Below are 24,931 nucleotides of genomic sequence, written 5' to 3'. Positions count from 1 at the left end.
CTCTTACTGGTACCAACATTTTAGAGGTATATTGGGTGACAATTTCACTATCCTCCCATAACCTACCCTGGCCCTGTTGAACTGGGAGAGAGATCTGGAGAGAGAACAGTAACAGGTATAACATGCATACAGTCAGGGCAGAGGTATGCCATCTAGCTTTCCTTTCTTGGCATCCAGGGTAAACTGCAAACTGTTCCTTATTCTGTTTGTCCTGGTAAGAGCAAAGCCCATTCCATCTACAAAAAGTCTCTACTGGCAGTACTAGATTATAATTTTAAAGGAGAAAAAATGTGAAGTAATAGTTTCTTCTTAAATTGTTAAGGGAGAAAGAAGGAAAATACAGAAGTAAATAAAATAGTTCATAGTACTGTATGCAGATAGAAAACACATTATTCTTCAGTTAACAATAGCTATACACATTCCTGTTCATATTTGTGAACATTACTCACTTTAAAGGCCCTGTAACCTTTTTTGGCATTAAAAGATGATAGAGATAATTTATTTTGCAGACACTATGAAAAATTAAAAGTTCTGTCACCTTACTATTAATATTTTGAATTTCAAATTTTTCTACTTCCCAAAGGACTGGAAATAGAAAACATGAAACAGATTAGCTGATGATTACACCATTTCATTTTGATTGGTTAAGACTAAATGATAGGATTGAAGTCCCTAGTACTGAGAGTCCCAAAAGTAAAGAAAACATTAGAATTTAAAAAGTTATTTTTCACTCACTGGGTGGTCTATTTGCTGCCAAATTTTTGAAGTGGCTGCCTTTTATCACTTCTGCTGATAGTCTTCCAGTTGTGGCATTATAAAGCAGGCCAATAAGAATTTCTGGAACTGAGCCGTGTTCAAGAGACTGACATGAGGATGTACTTTCACTACACGACATTTCTGATACACTCATTTGGGAGTCACAGCCCTGTAATCAATAATAAAATTTTTATAGTATTTTGCAAGAGAGATATATTGTTACGCCATGTTTATTTGGATTAGGTAAGTAAATCACAATAAAGATGAGTTGCAAACCAAACCAAACACCAGATTAGAATTATCGTCCTTAGCATATTTTAGCCCCTGGATTTCTTTTCATTATATAAAAGCCAAAGAAGTAATAGGAAATGAGAAGACTTCACAAATTGCTGCATATTTATATACAAATCAGATAAATGTTTCTTAAACTTATCGATGTTAATAAACTGTTTTCTGAATATGAGAAATCATTGTTTAAAGACTATCAACCTTAAACGACTGACAAAGATTTAGACTCAATAATCAAATGTCCTAACTGTGCCTTTAAATAAACAAAACTACCTGCTATTTATAAGCCAACATCTAAAACACAGAGATATAGAAAAGTTGAACAATACATGAAAAATTAATCATGTAAAATATAATCAAACAAATTGATGTAGTTACATTAGTATCAGTCAGGGTTGGCTTTAAGGCAATAATCACCACTAGAGATGAAGAAGTATATGAAATAATGATAAAACACTGAAATTACTAAAAATTAAAATAATCCCAAATTTGGATGCATTTAATAACATGGACTCAAAATACAGAAAGCAAAAATGGCCAGAACTAGAAAGAGAAATACAGAAATCTATAATCACTGGGGACATAAGCACACTTCCCTCAGTAACTGACTAAATGGGCGGACAAGTAAGTACCATAAGGATGTAGAAGATTTGAACATCACAATAAGCAAAATTGACCTAATGGTCACATGCAGAATATTACACCTAATAGCTACAAAATATAATTTTCCCAAGTAGACAGAATTTTTAAATTAAAGCAAATAATTTCAAATGATGAAAATTATTCATAATGTTTTTGACTGATTAGAAACCCAAACTCTGTTCTAGAGGAGAATAAAATATCTATATTTCTTGGAAATTAAAGGTATACTTTTAGTAACTAAATAATAGAAATAGGTGATTTGAAAGACTAACAAAATGAATAAACTCCTGGAGAGTCCAATTAAGAAAAAAAGAAGGGACAAATAACAATGATCAGGAATGAAGAAGGAGACATCACTATATATTCTACAGACCACTAAAAAAATAAGAGGATAGGATGAACAAGTTTCTTCTAGTAAATTTGAAATTTGAAATGAAATATACCAGCGATCTCCAACCTTTTTGGCACCAGCAACCAGTTTCCTGGAAGACAGTTTTTCCATGGACAGGGTGAAGAGGGTAATCTAATGCTGCCACTGATCTGACAGGAGGCTGAGCTCAGGCTGTAATGTTTGCTAGCCCACTGCTGCTCACCTCCTGCTGTGTGGCACCCATTCCCAACAGGCCATGGACTGGTACTGGTCTGCGGCCAGGGGGTCGGAGACCTCTGAAATAGACATCTTTCTAGAAAGTTATTACCAACCAAAAGACATGGTGGAAGACTGTTCAGAAATAGTCTTACTAAAGAAATTGAATTTGTAATTAAAAGCCTTTCCAAAATACACATACAAAACAAAATAAGAAACTTTGGCCTAGATGGCTTCACTAGTGAATTCTAATTAATAATGCTAGCCTTACACAAACTCTTTCAGATAGTAGAGAAAGAGAAACCACTCCTCAACTTCCTTTAAGAATTTAGCTAAATATTAAAACCAAAATCTAATAAGGGCATTATAAAAAAGAAAAATTAAAAGATTTTCTCATTCATGAATCTAGATGAAAAAATCCTAAATATACTATTAGCAAACCAAATCTAGCAACATGCAACATCATACTTAATAGCAAAAAATGTTAATGTTTCCCCTTTGAAATTGCCAACTATTACTACTTTTAGTCAACACTGTAGTGGAGATACCAGCTAGTGAAGACGACAATAAAATGAAATAAAAAGTATAATGATTTGGAAGGGGACTAGATTTTTTAAAAAAGCCCTTATGTGCAGATTACATAATTATGTACACAGGAACAAATCTACAGATGAACTGCAGTTGTATACAAAGGTAAAATGTAGAAATCCAAACATTACTATATATCAGAAGCAAATAGAAAATAAAATTTATTAAAATAGCATTTATTATGGCATTTAAATATAAAATATGTAGGAATAAATGTAACAAATGATATGCGAGGCCTCGATACAGAAAACTATGAACATTACTGAGAGAAATCAAAAAGTACTATATAAACTGTTACTGTACTAGAAAGCTCAATTTTGTAACATTCTCTCCAAATTAATCAATAGATTAAATTCAATTCTAATAAAAATATCAGCAGGTTTCTTTGAATTGTTTGACTTCATCAGTAATCAGGGGAATGGAAATGAAAACTACAAGGTAACACTACACAACAAACAGATGAGCTAAAAGAATACCAAGTGTGGTGAGGACAAAGCACTGGGAACTATCATAGTTCTCTTGTAGAAATGTGAAGTGATACCAATTTTTTAAATGTTATAAATACACATACGCTATGAGCTGGCAGTTCCACTCCTACATATATATCCATCAGAAATATGTGCAATGTTTATCAAGAGACATATGAAAGAATGTTCACAGCAGCATTATTCATATTGGATCCAAGCAATAGAATGGATAAATAATTTGTACTGAGTTCATACAACAGCATACTATACAGCAATGAAAACCAATTATAACTACATTTACAAATGTGATTGTAAGTAAAACATGTTGGGCCCAAAAGGATACCTAGCTGCATAATTCCATTTATGTAAAGTAACAAAAACAAACAAAAAATCAAACAACCCAAAAACCAAAACCTCAAACCAAGCAGAACTAAACCATTATGTTCCCGATGTATTACTAGGTGGTAACATTACAAAGAAAAGCAAAAAAGTAATTAACATAAAAGAAAAATTGTAGTTAACTCTGGAGGTGGGAGAGAAGAACAGTGATTGGGAAGGGCAGGATGGGAGTTTCTGGGGTTACTGAGACACTGTTTCTTTCCTTGACCTGGATGGTAATTACATGGGTTTTGCTTTGTGATAAATGGGCTATACATTTTGCATTTTTTACCCTTTTCTAATGTGTGTTGGGTTTTGCAAGAAAGATTTAAGAAAAGAATTACATGATGAAAAGACACAGTATACACAAATGAATATACAACGATAAAAATAAATATACAGAACTTTCTTTGAAGATTCCCAAAAAGATCCAGTCCATGAATTAAAAACGAAAGAAAAAAGACACTAACACTATTCCTTATAACAATGTAGTTAAAAAAATTTTAAATGTTTTATAAGAATCTTCGAGTTTAAACCTACTATTATTGGCTGTAGAAGTAATGAAGGAGAATGAATACGTACCTGGAGCCTGAGCAAACTTGTTGGACTAATATACAGAAGGCTTAAATCTTGTATTTTTAACTCTAGACTACAGAGTGGAAGCCAAAAGGAATACACATTTTATATTCTTAAATCATGGGTATACAAAACACATAGTTTGGTATGTTTTCATGACAGTTGGAGACGAAAACAATTTTAGTAAGTTTCAATTAGGATATATCATCACTTATGAAAATAGTGTCAAAAACATGCTTGAGCACATTTGGTGCATTTGTTACATTAGGCTATTATACTAGCAGCATCTGTTAGAATATTGTGAGATACATTTTTCACAATATAGTGTTTTCCACATTAACCTACTGTCAGATAAGATGTGAACCTAATAGTTGCTTATACACAGAAGTCATACTGCCACTTTTGAGAAAAAAGGCAATGCCCAAAGAAAGCAATGGAAAGTCCTTTCTCGATCCTAAGGAGAACACTCCCCACTTCACTGCTGTGAAAATCATTACCTTCAAGTCCAACCAAAAAGCAAGAGCATTAAGATCCTTGTTGATCACATTCTATTTTAGTAAGCCCTGCTGAAATATAGTGGTGTTTAAATAATACAAGAAACTATTATCTAGGAGAGTTCATTATGAATTTACACCCTAGAAAAAGTGCTAATCTCATGTCCCTTCCACTGACATTAGTGTAACTGCCCATTCAATATTGGTAGAGTTGTGGCAGTCCAAGGAGCTCACTCAGTACAAGAAAAGCAGTTAAAAAATAGCTAAACAGAATCACTGTAGTAAAAAAAAAAAAAGTTACAGGCATTCGCCTATAATTTCAGCTACTTGGGAGGCTGACAAAGGAGAATCACTTGACCCCAGGAGTTCTAGACCAGCCTGGGCAACATAGCGAGATCTGTCTCAAAAACAAACAATCTCAAATTAAATATCGACATTATCTGCCCAAATGGCATCTTTCCTCAGACTACTCCTCAGGGCATGCTGCTCCATTCAGTGTATATTCAGGAATCTCCATCTACTCCCTCTGCAGATCTCATCACTAATTTATAACTGGGGCTTGCCTAGGTAGCAGTAGCTGCAGGTGATTAATGCAAAGTCAAACAAATTCCAATCATAACTAGGTCTACTTAAAGGAATAGTCCCACAGGCTCCCCAAAGTAAAACTTCTTCGCATCTTGCATAATATTTTACTTCTTTTTAATACTTCCCCTCCTTCCCCCTGAGTCTTCTGCCCTAGGGTAAAGGATTACAAATAATTCTGTGAAAGTGAAGTATATGTAATTTTTAGAGGAATGAATATATGCTATATGTTTACCATAACCAGAATTAGTGGTTAAGGTAGCCATTACATTTCCTTAATGGTGTGAATAGGTTAAAATCAGGTGGAAGCTTGTAAATACATAGAGAAAAAACAATATGATTAAAAATACAATATAATTCCTATTAAGTAAACATACTGCGCTTTTTATTAATATTAAATTACTGCCAGCTTACTTGTAACTACTTATGCTCAATATTTTTTAAGGTGAAACCACTAAACTATACAATGATAATTACTATAATTGAATTATCTATTGAATAGTGTCTGTGGAACTTAATTCTCACTGTGTCTGGAAGATAGCATTCAGTTTTTATTTATATGTGAAATGCTTCCATTATACTTTTCTGAAAATGGGGCGATCACAGAGGGTGCTGAAGTTAAAACAAGGGAAGTCACCTGCTGCAAAGTCAGAGCTGCCACTAATGATGAGCTTCATCTCTAGCAGCAAGGATTCTTCCTCAGGGCCCTTTCCTAGCCCCAGGGAACTAGGTAAGGAGGAGATCACCAGAGGCAATTTCAGGAGAGAGGAAGAAAGAGCGCAATTGCTCCAAATCCTACCTCCTTTCCATCCTCCACACTGTAAGTCTAGTGTAAAGGAGAGCCAGGCTGGGTTTTAGTAGGGTTTGTAAAAACACGGAGTGTATCAAAAGGACAGTCTACTGAAGTGAACAGTGGCTTTGTACAGTTTGTACACAGGTAGCTTCTGGCACTCATTGATCCAGGCCTCAACCCATGTCACTAGGAACCATTTCTCCTTTATTCATTTCGCAGGTTTGTTTCCCAAATTTGGCTTCATTCTCTGGCACACTTTTCCCTCCTAGTTGCCAGCAGCTCTGAGTGTCATGGGAAAGAGGAAGACAGCATCCTACTTGCTCAAACCCAAATCCTGGAACTTGCTTCTTAGAGCCTATGAGATTTAATTCTAGGGCTTTGGAATAAAGTCTGCTTTAGCAGAACACAGGGGCAGGTTAGTCTCCCAACCAAAATCTGGGTACTGTGTGCGTAAGAAAGATATGAATACTAAGCAGAAAAAACAGACATCAACTACAGAGCCCATTCAACTGAGTTGTCTGTTCCTGCTTTTTCCCCCTTGGTCTTCAGTGAGGACTGTTATCCACATTACTGGAGAGCAGGTGATGTTGTTGCTGTTGCTCCAATTGCAAGTATCCTCCACAGGCTCTTGCTGTGCAGTTACTAGCCTTGCAGGAGCCAAGGAGGATGAAAAGATGGTTCAATGAAACGGAATCATGATGTTACTGCACTCATGGAGCACGGCTCTGACATTCAGGTTAGGTAAGGAAGAGCTACAATAAAAGCAGAAAATGATCACTTTTTCCTTCATAAGCCCTACATATTAACACTAAAAATTAACATATCTGATAAGATTTAAGAAAGAAGAAAAATGAATCATAGAACATTCACATAAATAACCATAATAACAGAATACTTTATCAGCGTTTGACCATAGCATCATGTGGAAATGGTCATGAAAATCCCTGCTATGATCTGCTGTGTGCAGTGGCTCACACCTGTAATCCCAGCACTTTGGGAGGCCGAGGCAGACAGATCACTTGAGGTCACGAGATTGAGACCAGCCTGGCCAATATGGTGAAACATTGTCTCTACCAAAAATACAAAAATTAGTCAGGTGTGGTGGCGGGCGCCTGTAATCCCAGCTACTCGGGAGGCTGGGGCATGAGAATTGCTTGAACCTGCGAGGTGGATGTTGCAGTGAGCCGAGATCATGCCATTGTACTCCAGCCTGGGCGACAGAGTGAGACTCCATCTCAAAAAAAAAAATTCCTGCTATAATAAAAATTTATGTGTGTGTGTGTATATATATATATATATATATATATACACACACGCACTTTTTTGCTCTATTCAATATGAACATATTTAATTAGCATTTCTGCTTATGAGATTGGTTTATAAAGTTTGTAAGTTTCTTTTCTCATGGTCTCCTGAAACAATACCTATTTGAAGAATATATATGTATAAATATAGGCATATGTGTATATTTTTTGCTGAATTATTTTAAAATGTTTAATTTAGGGTTTCTGCATATATGTTTATAAATGAGATTGGTTTATAATTTTCTCATGTTATTCTTGTCTAGTTGGTGTCAAAATTATATAAGCCTCGAAAGAGAAGTTAGATACCTTTCCTTTTCATTCTCTGAAATAGCTTATATAACAGAAGTTATTTGTTCACTGAAGTTGGGTAAAACTTGCTTCTGAAACTCGACCATCTTTTTTTCCTCTTTCTTTCTTTTAAGAGGACTCTGGCTACTGGCTGAATTTCTTTAATGATAATCAGTCTTTTCAAGTTTTCTACTACTCTTAAATCACTTTTTAGACATTTGTATGTTTCAAGAAAAGTGCACATTTTATTTGTTTTCAAATTTGTTTTCCTAGAGTCATTCTCTTATAATTCTGAGATCTCCACTGAATTGGTGGTTATATCCTTTTAATTTGACATATTTTTCTTTCTTTCTTGTTCAACATCTCCAGGGGTGTTATGTATTTTTATTAGTAATTTCAAAGAACCAGATTTTGTTTGTGTTAAACTTCTTTACAGTTTTTCTTTCATTTCTACTCTGTTTCCCCTTTCTAACTTCTTGAGCTGAAGAATGCTTATATATTATATAGCTGATCAATTTGCCTCATTCTTATGTTCTTAGAAATAAATTTAAGGCTAGACATTTCCTTATAATACTGATAGGGGCTGAAATCCACAAATTTAGGTATTTTCATTTGTGTTTGTGCCTAAATATTTCCAATTTTAATTATGCTTTAGTCTCTGACGCTGAGTTGACTTAGAAAGTTTTTTTTTTTGTTTGAGTATTGAAAAATATGGATTTTGTGGGGTTGGAGTGAGAGGGCTGCCTCTTTTACTCTCTTACCTCCTACTACTTTACTCCTCAATCACAGAGTTCTAGCTAAATGCACTTTCTTGCTATTCCTTGAACACAACACATGCACTCTGGGCTCAGGATAGGCTGTTCCATCTGCTCGCGGTGTTCTTTCCTCAGATTTGTACATGGTTAACTCCCTCACCTCTTTCAAGTCTTTGCTCATATGTCACATTCCCAATGAGCCTTATACCTTGACCCTTATTTAATATTACACCTCCTGTCTCACTAGCACTCTTAATTCTGCTCACCCTGTTTCTCCCTCCACCCCATAGTACTTACCTCTTTCTCACATACCCTATAATTATTGTATGTATTACGTTTATCTCTCTTCTCTACCTAGAATTAACTTTCATGCAAGCCAAAATTTATATCTGTTTTTCATTAATGTATACTGAATACCTAGAACAACACCTAGCATGTAGTATATTATACTACTGCACTGCCTTCTGGCCTTTGTTGTAGCTGTTGAGAAGTCTGCTGTTGGTCACACTGTTGTTCCCTTGTATCTTATCTGGTTGCTTTTATCATTTTGTCTGGTATTTTATCCTTTCACTGTAATTTTTATGGGTGTGGACTCAGTTTTAATAATCCTGTGTAAAACTTCTAATTTCTCAATCTGATGATCTAAGTATTTTAAACATTATCTTTCGTTTTTTTCTAGTCTCACATTCTGGAGTCCTTATTAGAAAATACGCTTAACATTCTTATTCTACTCTTCAAAACTTTTTCATATTTTTCATTGAGTCTATTTTTAATGACTTTTTTCATTCTAGAAGTTCAATATGGCCCTTATTTAAATCAACCTCTTTTCCCACATTGTCTTATTCTTTTTTTTTGTAGTTTCTATTACTTTTTATTTCTTTATTCTATTAAAGCATATTTATTTTATAACCTCTTTCACAGAGCCCTATTAGTTCTAGAGCTGCCAACACATCTTTCTCTTGCGTCTACTGTCATTCATGGTGGACCAATTCTTCCTGCTCATACTTTTTAAAACGTGAGTTCATCTTCATTGGAAATTATTTTTTTCTGTGGGAATTGTATGTGGGAAATGTATATGTATACATACATACAGTATGTATGTAGTGTATATATACTACATATGTATGTCATATATACATATATAGGCCATGCATACTACATATAGTATATATGTAGTATATACATACTTCCTTGATTTCTTACCAGTCTATCACATTTCTGAAAATTTCAAAAACCTTCTTTCTCTGAGATATCTGAGTCACTGCTCACACATATTGGGTTGCTAAATAGTAAAGCCTGTATCCCAGGAATGCTCTCACATTTACACCTGGGGCAGAAAACCAACAGTATCCATTATACTCTAGTACCTAATATACTGTTTACATTGTGTTTAATAGTTTTTAGAAACACTCATATTCATCTTATAATCCTAATTCATTTTATTTGTGACCAGACTTCAGGCCAGTTGCAAAAAGTAATAAATAGGCCATATACTGTTTTTTCTTTTTTTTTTTGAGACCAAGTCTCACTCTGTTGCCCAGGCTGGAGTGCAGTGTTGTGATCTCACTGCAACCTCTGCCTCCTGCATTCAAGTGATTCTCCTGCCTCAGCCTCCTGAGTGGCTGGGACTACAGGCATGAGCCAACATGCCTGGTTAATTTTTGTATTTTTAGTAGAGATGGGGTTTCATTGCGTTGGCCAGGCTGGTCTTGAACTCCCAACCTCAGGTGATTTGCCCACCTCAGCCTCCCAAAGTGCTGGGATTACAGATGTGAGCAACCATGCCTGGCCATACTGTTTTTATTTTACTGAAGGAAACAGAATAGACTAGAAATAAAGTTGTTATTTGGAGACTCAGCAGTAGAAAAGTATATTCAATGTCTGTTCAGCACAAGCACTGTACTAGGGAATAGATGAACTGATTTCAAGGCAGACTATGAAAAAACTGCCTTTAGAGATTTTATGGGAGAAAATATGTGGATGTGATCAACTCTGGATAACAGAAACAATATTCCGGAGTTACCTGAAGTTGGTCCTAATAGGATTTCAGCAGGCATAGGGAAGGGCATTTCACACAAAGAAAGTATGAGCTAAGCCCCAAAAGTGGGTATCACGTTTGCTAAATGTAAATGGATCTGGAGTGGCATGTGTTTATGGGGAGGGAGTGGAAAATGTAGATGGAAAGGAAGGATGAAGCCAAATTGTATTCACCCAGCACTGTATGAATATTTCTATTAGAGACTTTCTGTCCTGTAACTGTTGCTTTGTCTGTCTTTCCCACTAGACTGTGAGTCCCTTGAGGGCAGAACTTTTGTTTTATTCTTCTTTGTATGTCCTCAAATTAGTAGAGTGCCTATCATTCAGCAGGCACTTAATAAATACTGCTGAATGAAAAGAATGAATCATGAAAGACATGAAATGCAGTGGTAAGAAAAGTTGGACCTACTCTACAAGTAGTGGAAGCAAGAGAGGCATTTTTGAACTTGGGGAGTAACATGCTCAGATATACCTCTTCAAAAAATAAGGCCAAATATGCTGCATGACTGAATGCTTGAGCAGGGATCACAACTTACTTAGCTGTGCTAGTGATAGATAAGTCTTTACTTGAGATAACACTTGCTTTGTGCACATTTTATATCCCGAGCAAAAAATTGCAATTTTTTACCCTGTAGCAAAACATAGACTTAAAAATATCTGTTTTATTATAATCAGTCTTAGTGATCTAGACACGTTATAGTTGGAGTAATCATGTAAGATTTTTCTAACCTAACAGCTTTAGTACATACTAAGAACTATAAATTTTGCTTCAAAATTAATGTAGCTGACTTCCTTGATTTCTTACTAGTCTATCACATTTCTGAAAATTTCAAAAATCTTCTTTCTCTGAGATATCTGAATCACTGCTGACACATATTGGGTTGCTAAATAGTAAAGACTCTATATTCCAGAAATGCTCTCACATTTACACCTGGGGGAAGTGTGAGCTTTTTAAATTGGTCACTCAGCATATAGAGTGTTAGAATCAGTTATTCCTATGCAAGTTGATATATCCAATTATATGTTCCCTTTAATGAATTTATTTTAAATGAGATGATTTGAATCTGTTTTTAATATAAATATGTTTTTATTATTGGAAAACTAAATAGAAATAAATTAAATTATTAATATAACAGCCCCAAATAATTTCTAAATGTCTTCTATATTTTGGATTATAATTATCCATAGACTACTGGTTTTCCAACAGTGGTTAGTGAAATCTATCGAATTTCATTTTTCAAATACAATTTTAACTATTTAAAAATTAAAATAAAAACAATATAAGTACATAAATGAGTAATAAAATAGAGGCAATACAGTGTACTCAGAAGGAAAGGAAACTTTGCAGCCAGATTTACTGGGGTCTGTTACAGGACTGTGACTTTAGTAAGGTATTTAGCATCTCTATACTTCAGTTATCTAAAAAAGGTGAAATAACTATGTCTACTTCCTTAATAGTTATACCACTTGTTAACATATTAGGGAACACATTGTACTGCAAATAAATTTAATGTATTATTGTTTGTATCTTGGACTAAAGATTTACCTGTCATTTCTGTTTAATGGAGAATATTCGAAGTTTAAAGAGCAAGCTGTCAAAAAAAGTTATCATTTGTAACTCCTTATCTATACGAATCAGAATTTTCTCTAAAATGTATAATTAAAACAAAAGAAATATGTTGCACTGGATTTCAGAGCTGCAGCAAGATGAAAATGTATTAGCAGCAATTGCATAATTGTAGGTGCCTGTGCTTTGGACAGAGTAAGACAGTTGAGTTTATGAATAAGCTCTAACTTTTTGCCATCTGTGTGACATTGGACATGTTTTAAAAGTTCCTTGAGACTCAATTTCCTCATCTAGAAAAATAATATAGTAATAGTACCTTCTAGAAAATTTTATTCTCAATTTTTTGTTCATCAAAACAACCCTATCATTTTCAGCATTAGATGTTACAAGTAAATATTATAAAATAAGATTTCTGTTAGTAAAATACCACTTTTCTCTGCCTTATAGGTTTGAGTTATAAATAATATTTCATTTGAAATAAAGGGTTTGAATGCTTGAAAAGCCATGAACTACACTACCTTTATATTCTATTTCTGAACGGTCATTCAAATGACCACATTTTACACATTGTAAGATTGTGCTGCCCCCTGCTGACCCAGTTTCTCCAAAACATTTTGAGTCTTCAGTTAAGTCAAAACTTACAGGATTACATTTAAGTAACTCTCTAGCAGGCTGAGGACAGTAATAATATAGATGGTAAAATATTGAATGTAGCACTAAATAATATATGACATTTTTCAAGATATTAAAGTATAAACTATTGATGGTGGGAGCAAATGAATATAATATACTCCCAAATGTGTACTATTTAACAAATGTAGATATCCAAGTAACTATTATAATTGCTATTGTTTACAGTGCTGCTGACACCTGGAGAAAAATTAGCAAAATATACACATTTGTGGCTAAAATTAAATATTCAGTAATTATTACCCTGATTCTTCCACTGAATTAATAGCAACTTGATCTTCATTTCCCTACATTAGAATGGCATTTGTTTTTTGGCTAGCTGCAATGTTTTAAAATTACACTTTTCATGCATTACCTTTTCCAACTTTTGGGCATCTTCTCTTTTCTAATCTCACATGACCAACCAGATAAACAATGGTGATTTTTCCTCCAGATAGTATCTCAAAATAGGCTCTTCCTTACTACTAAAACTCCTCTAATAGAGTGTTATTATCTAATAGTGCAAAAAGTACTTGACAAATCAAAAGAACTAGGAGCAGTTCTACCTGTTTCTAGCCCTAAGCCTTGGAGGTAATTGATCTATTGAAAGTCTCATTTTTCTCCATTACAAAACAGAGATTCATGTTCATGTCCTCTCAAGTGATAAGATTACGTGAGCAAACACATAAGTGTTTTAAAAATAGATCACTATATTTCTATAATGCAATTTCATCTTAGTTATCTTTTCTCCATTCTGATGCTTCTTGTACACCATTTGAGTTATAAATAATATTTCATTTGAAATAAAGGGTTTGAATGCTTGAAAAGTTTTCAAACATTTTCTGTGTAGTGGATGCAGACAGTGGGAAATGGGGGAGGAAGGGGTGCAGAGAGCAGGCACAGGAGAGGTCTCCTATGCTCAGTCAGGTCATCCTTCATGTCAGCTCAATCTGTTACTTACTTTTAAATCTTTGAACTTTTGGCCTTGTAACTTTCTTCTGGTAATGTTCCTAGTTTTCCTTAACTGAACAGCCATTTTGGATCAGTTCATCACTACAGTTCACCAATCTCCATGCCAGCATATGGACATCAGACACTGGTAAACTAGACTTCCATACACCTGGCTTTGGTGGTGACACACCTCTATTCAAAAACCATTACAGGCAGAATGGTGAAGTAAGGACCTCTGAAAGTCTGCTCCTCTATTAAAGCAACACGAATACTGGCAAACACTGTTAAAAAAAAAAAAAACTTTTTCAGAACTCTGAACTAACTAAAGGCCTGCAACACTCCAAGGAGTGTTTATTCAAGAAAAATGGCTGAATACTGTGAGAACTACAAGGTTTGTGGCATTTTAAATGTACCCTATTCCCATTACCCTCTCCCCAGTTCACTGGTAGTGTTGAAAGCCAACACTTGCAACTGTGAAATCCAACAGCAATCAGTGGCAATTGTTTAACACTGCAGCCACCAAAGAAGCAGTTCTGGCCAATGAAAAAATAAGAGCAAAATCTAGGGAATGAAAAGTTAATAGGGATCTCTGAAAAGTTCTAATGCATTTCTGGAAATCTAGCAGTCCATGCACATGTGCAAAGCTATGTGCATGCCCAGAAAAAAACTTGAGAAGGTCCTAGTCTCATAACTCTAGCTGATCTTGTTGCCCTGTGCATGCAGAAAATGAAAGATAAGGCACAGTTGTAAACTGACTCTAGGAGTATTGAAGGCATGGCTCAATACACGCAGAACCCCTCAGCAAAGACTTAATGAAATCTCTGTCCAGTTGTTAGCTGGCCACTAATGTTGACTGAGATGCACACGACAATAATATAGACTTTACAAAATCCAAGGAAGTCTTCAAAGAGGAATGACAACAACAAACAGCAACAATAAACCGTGGGAGCGACTAGTCTAGGAGAATGTCTTTGTCAAGGCATTCAGATTGGAAGTGAAGAATTAAAACTACCTCTATTCACAGATGACATGATCTCCTATGCAGTAAATCCTAACATACATACGAAGAAAATAACTACTAGAACTAATGAATATGCTCAGCAAAGCTTCAGGATTTGTGATCAATATACAAAAATCAATTTTATCTCTTTACACTAGCAATGAACAATGAAAAAACAAAATTAAGAAAACAATTCCATTCACAATAGCATCAACATGAATAGAATACTTAGGAATGTATTTAACAAAACTGTAAAACCTGTATTACATTGAAAGTTACAAAACATTTTTGAAAGAAATCAAAGAAGTCCTAAATAAATGAAAAGACATCTCATGCTAATGGATTGGAAGACTTAAATTGTTAAGATGGTAATACAGCCCAAAGTACCGATCAAACAGATTCGATGCAATCCCTATCAAAATTGCAATGGCCTTCGTTTTTTTTTTTGTTTTGTTTTGTTTTTCAGAAACAAAGAATTCAGTCCTAAAATTTACATGTCCTAAAATTCATATGTAAACGCAAGGGACCCAGAATAGCCAAAACAATCTTGAAAAACAGTAACAAAGTTGGAGGACTCACATTTCCCAATTATAAAACTTACTATAAAGCTTTAATAATCAAGACACTGTGGTACTGGCAGAAGGATAGACAAATAGATCAAGAGACTATAATTGACAGTCCAGAAATAAAAACTTACATTTATGGGCAATTCATTTTCAACAAGAGTGCCAACACAAATAAATGAAAAAAGAATTTTTTTTAACAAATGGTGTTGGGACAACTGGTATTCACATGTAAAAGAATTAATTTGGACCTCTCCCCTCACACTGTATAAAAAATTTAAAGAGCTAAAACCATAAAACTACTAGAAAACATAGTAGTAAATCTTTATCTTATATTAGGCAATGGTTTCATAGATAAGACACTAACAGCACAAGCAACAAAAGGAAAAATCAATAAACTGAATTTCTCAAAATTAAAAACTTTGTACTTCATAGAATATCATCAAGTAAAAAGACAGGCAGAATGGGAGGAAATACTATCAAATCACTTATCTTATAAAGGACTTATTTCCAGAATATGTAAAGAACTCTTACATCTAAAAAATAAAGAGACAAATAAGCCAATTTAAAAAATAGGCAAAGGATTTTAATAGAAATTTTCCAAAGAAGATAAATGAATAGTCAATAAGCACATGAAAAGATGCTCAACATCATTAGTCATTAGGGAAATACAAATCAAAACCATAATAAGATACTACTTTATAGCCAGTAGGATAGCTTACATAAAAAGACAGATAATAACAAGTGTTGAAGAGATTGTGGAGAAACTGAAACTCTCATACATTGCTGGTGGGACAGTAAAATGGTGCACCTACTTTGAAAAACTGTTTGGTAGTTCCTAGAAATGTTAAGAATAAATGCAGCTCTAGAACTAGACATATACTCAAGAGAAAGGAAACTATATGTCTACACAACTTGTACACAAATGTTCATAGCAGCATTATTCATAAAGCCAAAAATGGAAACAACCCAAATGTCAATGAATGAAAAGACAAACAAAATGTGTGGTATATCCATACAAAGAATATTATTAAGTCCCCAAAAAACAATGAAGTATGGATATGTGATAAAACATGAATGAGCCTTGAAAACGTCATGCTAAGTAAAAGTCATCAAACACAAAAAGCCACATATTGTATGATTCGATTCACATAAAATGTGCAGAAGAGGCAAAACCATAGGACAAAAAATTGGTCAGTGGTTGCCAGGAGGTGTAATTGCTAATGGCTACAGAGTTTTGGTGGGGGGGCGGATAATAAAAATATTGTGAAATTAAATCATGGTGACGGCTGCACAACTATGTGAATATTCTAAAAATCATGACTTTCATACTATAAAAGGGTGAATTTTATGATCTGTGAATCATGTCTCAATGGTTATGAAAAACTACTTACAGGATCCCTATTTCAGAATAATAGAATCTCAAAGATAATTTAATCTAGTGGTTTTCAAAAAGTTGTAGTAAAAGTACCCTTTTGGTCAGGCATGGTGGCTCACACCTGTAATCCTAGCAGGAGTTTGAGACCAACCTGGGGAACATGGCAAAACCCCATCTCCACTAAAAATACAAAAAAAGAAAATTAGCTGCGCGTGGTGGTGCACGCATGTAGTCCCAGTTACTTGGGAGGTTGAGGCATGAGAATCGTTTGAACCCGGGAGGTGGAGGTTACAGTGAGCTGAGATTACACCACTGCACTCCAGCCTGGGTGACAGAGCAAGACTCTGTCTCAAAAAAAAAAAAAAAAAGGTACTATTAAAAAAATAAAATATTATTCTAATTCCACATTCAAATACATGAAACAGGTAAGTATAGCATTGTATTAGTATATGTTTATTACCGAGTCAAATTTATAACAGGTTGTTTGAATAAAAAATGAAATTTGATATTTAGGTTTGTAGGTAACAGTTTTGGCATCCAGTGTTTGTGTTTTATTTTATGTATATCAATAAAGAGCTGATAAGTTATGAATTACCTTGTCTTGCAATGTCAGAATATTAATTGATTGAACTGACCAAGAAAATTGAAAGATAAAGTTAGGGAACATTACAGAAACTTTTTAAGTTAAATCATTACTATAATGATTGTTTATAATTAAAGAAAATTACCCTCATTTTATGCAAATAATTAAAACTACCTGATTTTTTTAAATATAGAAAAAGCACTGACTGTGACACATGTATAATTTTTATGGCAGACATATATAGGACTAAATTAAACAATATATAGCGATTAAACAATATATCAGCACCTTGGTGTTGTATAATATTCCCAAGTCACAATTATAAGAATTTCAAATATGTAGAGAGATATGGGAGAAGTGGCTTTATTAGTAAATCTATAGAAGAAAGAAAGGGTAGATAGTGAGTGATACGGTTTGGCTGTGTCCCCACCCAAATCTCATCTTGAACTGTAGCTCCCATAATCCCCATATATTACAGGAGGGAACTGGGGAGGTAATTGAATCATGGGGATGGGTTTTTCCTGTGCTGTTCTCTTGGTAGTAAATAAGTCTCACAAGATCTGATGGTTTTATAAAAGGCAGTTCCCCTGAATAGGCTCTCTTGCTTGTCGCCATGTAAGATGTGACTTTGCTCCTCATTTGCCTCCACCATGATTGTGAGACTTCACCAGTCATGTGGAACGATGAGTCCATCAAACTTCTTTTTCTTTATAAATTACCCAGCCTCAGGATGTCTTTATTAGCAGTGTGAGAATGGACTAATACAGTGAGTTAACATGTAAACAGTTTCCAATAGATTAAAATTTAATACAAAACATGTATTTATGATTATGATTTTTTTTTTTTTTTTTTTTACCATTTTAAACTATAAAAACAGGCTGGGCACAGTGGCTCACACCTGTAATCTCAGCATGTTGGGAGGCCAAGGCGGGCAGATCACAAAGTCAGGAGTTTGAGACCAGCTTGACCAACATGGTGAAACCCTGTCTCTACTAAAAATACAAAAATTAGTCAGGCATGGTAGCACGTACCTGTAATTCTATCTACTCAGGAAGTGGAAGCAGGAGAATCGCTTGAACCCCGGGGGCGGAGGTTGCAGTGAGGCAAGATTGCGCCACCACACTCCAGCCTGGGCAACAAGAGCAAAACTCCATTTCAAAAAAAAAAAAAAAAAGAAATTTGAAGCAAACATTTCCAGAATCCCAGAACATTTCTGGAGAACATGGTTCAAATCTACCTATTCTACCTAACATATTTACCTTAGAAATGAGAAAAATAAGGCCTGGAGAGGTTAAAAACCTTTCTGAAAGTTTTAACATATCTAGTTGTTCTGGAGAAAATGGACTAGGACTTAGGATTCTGGACTCTTAATTCGAATGGTCTTTTTACTAAGAAGTCTAAATCCCTTATTCTGTTCTTGAGGATCTTTATAATCTGGCTTCATCCTCATATTCACTTTCATTATTTTTCCCTCTATAATTCATGAGAGTAGTAAGGTCCCCATATTTCCACCAAGGAAGAGCGCCAGTGGGATGGTGATGATTTTTGGTGGGGGTGTGGCAACTGCCCATCAAGAATGTGAGCATAGGAGGTGAAGGAGGCTGTGTCCTACGAGTTTACCTTTCAAATCTGGGGCCCACATCTGCCTCTTCTTCAGAGTTCCTGTTATTGTTTGGGCCTTCAGAGGGGACTGATACAAATTACAAAACTGGGTAAGTCCCTTCAAATCTGCCCATACACTGACAGAAATTCATTTATATAAAATTTTGAAGCACATGTTACCAGGATCCATGAGGCACTCCTGCAGATTGTGGTTCAGTCTGAAGCTCCTGCCATCTGACTGTACCATCTTCTCCCTCTCAGCAATGTTTCAACTGCTAATCATCTAGTGAGGCCTGCTCCATTAGTGAAGATTTCCACCTGGCTCACAGATTCCCCTGCACCCTAACATCTCTCTGACTTAATGTGACTTAAGGTGAATTAAATTTCCACATGAATGATCCGTCTAACAGTCTGCACACTAAGTTATTTGATTTTCTCTTCTCTAATGACTTTTCCCTCCCAGTCTCACATTATTTCTTGGGCCTTGGCATCACCAGAGGCTACAGTGAGGTCTTTGCCAAAATTACTAAGTAAAACAGGTGCTGACTAGAACCTCTTTTTTCTAACGTAATTTGCTCACTCAACTGCTCTCACAACTCCATGCTTTGACTGCACCTTCAGTCCTTGACACTATATTTTTTGTTCATCAGCCCCTTCTTGTCCTTACTTCTTCCTCCATCAAGCTGGCATTCCAAGCTGCCAAAACGCTAACCTTGGAAGAATCAATTAATTAACTCCTTGATTGCACTAGGAAAAGCAACACAATGGGATGAATTGGAACTTTGGCCATCATCTGGCTATACTTACAATCTAGTTATACTTCTCGGGTGAGTTTATTTTTTTTCATTTCCCCAATTATTATAAATCTTCCATTTTCTAAAATCAGCTGACCCAGTTCCATTCTCCTAAAATCACTGACCCCGTTCCCTTTCTCCTTACTCATTCCTGCCTCCTGCTTCTCTCTCTCACACACACGCACGCATGCACACACACCTCTCAATATGTGAAAACTTCCTCAACTTCCTGCGAAAATATCTACAAAATTTCTGACATCTGGATTCTCTCCTTCTTTCTTACCATTGTAAGAGGAGGCATCCCTTGTATTTCAGACCAATTTCTCCACCTGCTGTCTGGAACCTATTTTCTATAGGCTTCTTGTCTCACATCCTAAATATCATGCTTCAATGAATTTGTCTCAGCCATATTTAAATATGCTTAAGTCTCACTCATAGTTTAAAAATTCATTTTGAATCCCAAACTACCTATGGCCAAGGAAAGAAGTACTGGAAGGAATCAAGCAGAACACTCCCCAGAACTCATATAGGCCTGAGAATAATTCACATTCTGAACAAAGTGTAGAAAACATAATATATGGGGTACTGAGTTGAGTACTTAGAAGGAAATTGCCTGAGTAGTGGGGTCAAATTTGCCCTAGAATAAATAATGTCTAGTTTTCTATAGCAAAACTTAAAAGCAAGCCTCAAAAGGATCAAAATGTTTTCAAGTTGCCTGATTGCATCCAAGAACAAAGCTCAAAAGTATGAGAAAACAAAATAATTTAGCACCCAACAATGTAAAATCTACAATATCTGGGATACATTAAAAATTATCAAGCATGCAAAGAAGAAGGAAAATAAAACCCATATTAAGGAAAAAAAGTCAATCGATAAAAACTGATCCAGAAACAAAACAGATGATAGAATTTGTAGACATGGACCTTAAAACAGCTATTATAAATATGTCCCATGGTTCAAGACAATAGAAGAAAACATGGGCTTGTTAGGAAGAGACAGAGACTATATAAAATAGACCCACATTTAACTTATAGAGACTTAAAAATATATCTGAGATGAGAAATACGCTGAACTGGATTACCAACATAGAAAATGCACAGGACAAGATCAACGAACCCAAAGACATAGCAATAGAAGATCTAAAATCAAACCACAGAGAAAAAAAAAGACAGGGAAACCAGGTGCGGTGGCTCATGCCTGTAATCCCAGCACTTTGGGAGGGTGAGGCCAGTGGATCACTTGAGGCCAGGAGTTCGAGACCAACCTGGCCAACATGGCAAAACCCTGTCTCTACTAAAAATACAAAAAATTAGCCAGGTGTGGTGGTGCATGCCTGTAATCCTAGGTACACGGGAGGCTGAGGTAGGAGAATCACTTGAACCTGGGAGGTGGAGGTTATAGTGAGCCGAGATTGTGCCACTGTATTCCAGCCTGGGTGACAGATTGAGACTCCGTTTTTAGAAAAAAAAAAGGGAAAAACTTAAGAACACAGCATTAGTGAGTTTTGGGACAACCTGAAAGGGTCGCATATGTATGTATCAGAGTTTCAGAAAGGGGTTATGTGGCCAGAATTCGTATTTGAAGAAGTATTGGCAAAAGGTTCCCTTTAATTAAAACTACAAATCCAAACCTCTGAGAAACTCAGTGAACCCAGATCGACAAGATGACATATGTATGATGAGGTTATGGCTCCTAGCTTTATCAACAATTTTACAGTGGTACTGTAAAATGATTTAGAAACGGAGGAGGAGGAAAAGCATGTTTAGAGGTAGAGGCAGAAAGGAGTTCAATATTGAATAGGGTGAGTTTAAGGACTAAAAGTATGAAGCTTTAAAGGTATACTGTGTGTGAAAACACGCTGTAAACAGTTGAAGTATTTTACATATTATTTAAGTATGTGTTCAACTAAGGCAAGAAACTCAGGGCTCTTATTTCATTAATACTAATGATGATGCTAAGCTTAAAACTGTAAAACTTAGATACAGATGTTCGAATAAATAAGAGTAAGGCACAGTTAAGAAGAAGATAATCAAAACGGGGTGTGGTGGCTCACACCAGTAATCCCAGCACTTTGGGAGGCTGAAGCGGGTGGATCGCTTGAGCCCAGGAGTTCAAGATGAGCCCTGGCAACATAGTGAGACTCCTGTCTCTACAAAAAAAAATTAAAAAATTAAAAATTAGCTGGGTGTGGTGACATGTACCTGTGGTCTCAGCTACTCAGGAGGCTGAGGTGGGAGGATCGCTTGAGCCTGGGAGGTTGAGGCTGCAGTGAGCCATGACTGCACCACTGCCCTCCAGCCTGGGTGACAGAGCAAGACCTTATCTTCAGCCTAGGTGACAGAACGAGACTCTGTCTCAAACAAAACAAAACAAAAAACAAAAAAACAAAACAACAACAAAACCTAACCAACCAAATTGTTGTAACTATGTGCCAACCTTATACGAATAATGTTGTAATCCTGTCAAAAGTTCCTCTGTCTCTGCCTATACAAATGAAACTTTAACTTTCCTACTTTGGAGTGCTAACTCCATTTCTATGGAGTTGGTGTTTCTGAGTGGTCCATCCCCACACTTCACACTTGAACAAGCTCTCCAAAAAAAAAAGAGTAAATAAGACAATCAGATGTGAATAAGGTATCTTTTGGGCTACGTTCTCAAAAATAAACAACCAGATAGTTGCCAAAAAAAGTCAAAATTAGCACTCGGCTCTAGGATTCTTAGAAATTTTTATTTGCCTCCACCTTGCACAAGAAGCAAAAGGAATACTTCAGAAAATACAGAAATTTTTATCTTCCTGTCCGTTCACTTGGGAATGGATAAGTGAATATATTAATAAAATATGGAAGGCAAGAGAAAATACTAACTAATACACTGGACACCACTATCAGATTCACTGTTACTGGCACCACTATTGGCTAACTCCAGCTACCCAATCAGATTTAAGCATTTACTGGTGTACTCAGCATGCTATCAAATGAAATAAACCTGTTTGCTATACAATATCTATTAACTCATTTCTTATTATACTTTCAGTAAATATGAAGAGCAGGATATGAATCTGAGGACTTCTTCAGTGAAAATAGCTTCTGGTATAAATCTGAGGTTGTCACAAAAGCTGCACCTATCATATTATAGAAATAATAAGTGTTGAAGAACCTATATCCCAGTGGAATACAGCAAAAGTCACTGCCTCCGAAACTGAGTCTGATTCTCTAGAGAACCTGACCTGAGGGTAACTGTTAAGATGCTTCGCTAGAAATACATGTGCACTTTCAGAAAGTTCTCCTCCTAGAAAGGGGTATAACTGCAACATTAGGACTGTAACATATGAACATGTCTATTAATTAAAAGAAGGTACCACCTTTTGAAGTTAGTTATCCTCCAGCTGGCTTATAGAAAGGTGCTCTGACCATTGTGGGAAAATAAAAAGATCAGAGTAAGATATAATAAATTCAGAGAATGGTGTACAGATTTACAAACGCTCCTAGCCAGTCAAAGTGTGGGAATGAAGTCAGGTTTTACAAGGCTTTAGAAAAAAAATCTCAGAAACAAGTAAGAGGTATAGTTAGATCTGTAAATGGCGGATTTAAGGCAGCTACACAAGAATCCAGAAGAGACGCCAGGGACTTGTCAGTACCAGGGATAGTTCCACCGCTCAGTTTCTGTCTTTAATCTCAGAAGGACAAAAATTATATCTAGTTGCAATACTCTGAAGATTATACTTGGTGGCCATTTCATAGACATCTGGAAAAGGGAAATATATGAATTATCTGAGACACAAAATATGGCCACATCTGTATAATGTTCAATATAAGTGGCTATCATTGTGTGTGTGTGTGTGTGCACACAGATGTATACACACACCCACACCCATATATATATATATATATATATATATATATATAAAATCATCATCATCTTAGACTTTATAGAGGGACTGTCGAAGGGTCATTAACTTACAAAACCAATTAAGGGTGATGAAATAATCTGTACAATAAACCCCTATGACACAAGGTTTGCCTATAAAACAAACCTGCACATGCACCCCTGAGCTTAAAATAAAAGTTAAAAAAATCGGGGGCGTGCCCAAGATGGCCAAATACGAACAGCTCCAGCCTCCAGCTCCCAGCGTGAGTCACACGGAAGACGGGGGATTTCTGCATTTTCAGCTGAGGTACCAGGTTCATCTCACTGGGGCGTGTCGGACAGTTGGTGCTGGTCCGCTGGTGCAGAGCCATCAGCAAGAGCTGAAGCAGGACTAGGCATCGCCTCACCGGGGAAGTGCAAGGGGGAAGGGAATTCCTTTTTCTAGCCAAAGGAAATTGAGAAACACAACACCTGGAAAATTGGGTAACTCCCACCCTAATACTGCTCTTTACCAAGGGTCTTAGCAAACGGCACACCAGAAGATTATATCCCACATCTGGCCCAGAGGGTCCCACGCCCAGGGAGCCTCCCTCATTGCTAGCACAGCAGTCTGAGATCTAACTGCAAGGCAGCTGCGAGGCTGGGGGAGGGGCGCCCGCCATTGCTAAGGCTTAAGTAGGTAAACAAAGCTGCTGGGAAGCTCGAATTGGGTGGAGCCCACCACAGCTCAAGGAGGCCTGCCTGCCTCTGTAGACTCCTCCTCTGGGGACAGGGCATAGCTAAACAAAAAGCAGCAGAAACCTCGGCAGAGGTAAATGTCCCTGTCTGACAACTTTGAAGAGAGCAGTGGATCTCCCAGCATGGAGGTTGAGATCTGAGAACGGACACTGCCTGCTCAAGTGGGTTCCTGACCCCTGAGTACCCTAACTGGGAAACATCCCCTACTAGGTGCAGACTGACACCTCACAGCTCACAGGGCTGGGTACACCCATGAGATGAAGCTTCCAGAGCAAGAATCAGACAGCAAGACTTGCTGTTCAGCAATATTCTATCTTCTGCAGCCTCTGCTGCTGACACCCAGGCAAACAGGGTCTGGAGTAGACCTCAAGCAAACTCCAACAGACCTGCAGCTGAGGGTCCTGACTGTTAGAAGGAAAACTAACAAACAGAAAGGACACCCACACCAAAACCCCATCAGTACGTCACCATCATCAAAGACCAAAGGCAGATAAAACCACAAAGATGGGGAAAACGCAGTGCAGAATAGCTGGAAATTCAAAAAATCAGAGTGCATCTCCCTCTCCAAAGGAACGCAGCTCATCGCCAGCAACGGAACAAAGCTGGATGGAGAATGACTTTGACAAGGTGAGAGAAGAAGGCTTTGGTTGATCAAACTTCTCAGAGCTAAAGGAGGAACTATGTA

General features: G+C 36.3%; 1 protein-coding gene across 5 annotated transcripts in view; it reads right to left on the bottom strand.

Moving 5' to 3' along the window:
- SYT14 (synaptotagmin XIV) overlaps positions 1 to 24,931 on the bottom strand; it is a 224,936-nt gene that overhangs the window by 5,865 nt on the left and 194,140 nt on the right. For all 5 annotated transcript variants that reach the window (XM_011938208.1, XM_011938182.1, XM_011938188.1 and 2 more), the window contains one exon: positions 736 to 925. In XM_011938208.1, coding sequence (XP_011793598.1) covers positions 736 to 925 — 190 coding nt within the window. The remainder of the gene's footprint in view (positions 1 to 735; positions 926 to 24,931) is intronic.

Source organism: Colobus angolensis, unplaced genomic scaffold, assembly GCF_000951035.1.
Source record: "Colobus angolensis palliatus isolate OR3802 unplaced genomic scaffold, Cang.pa_1.0 Scaffold100, whole genome shotgun sequence".
Lineage (NCBI taxonomy): Eukaryota > Metazoa > Chordata > Mammalia > Primates > Cercopithecidae > Colobus > Colobus angolensis.
This window is presented reverse-complemented; position numbering and strand designations above follow the sequence as displayed.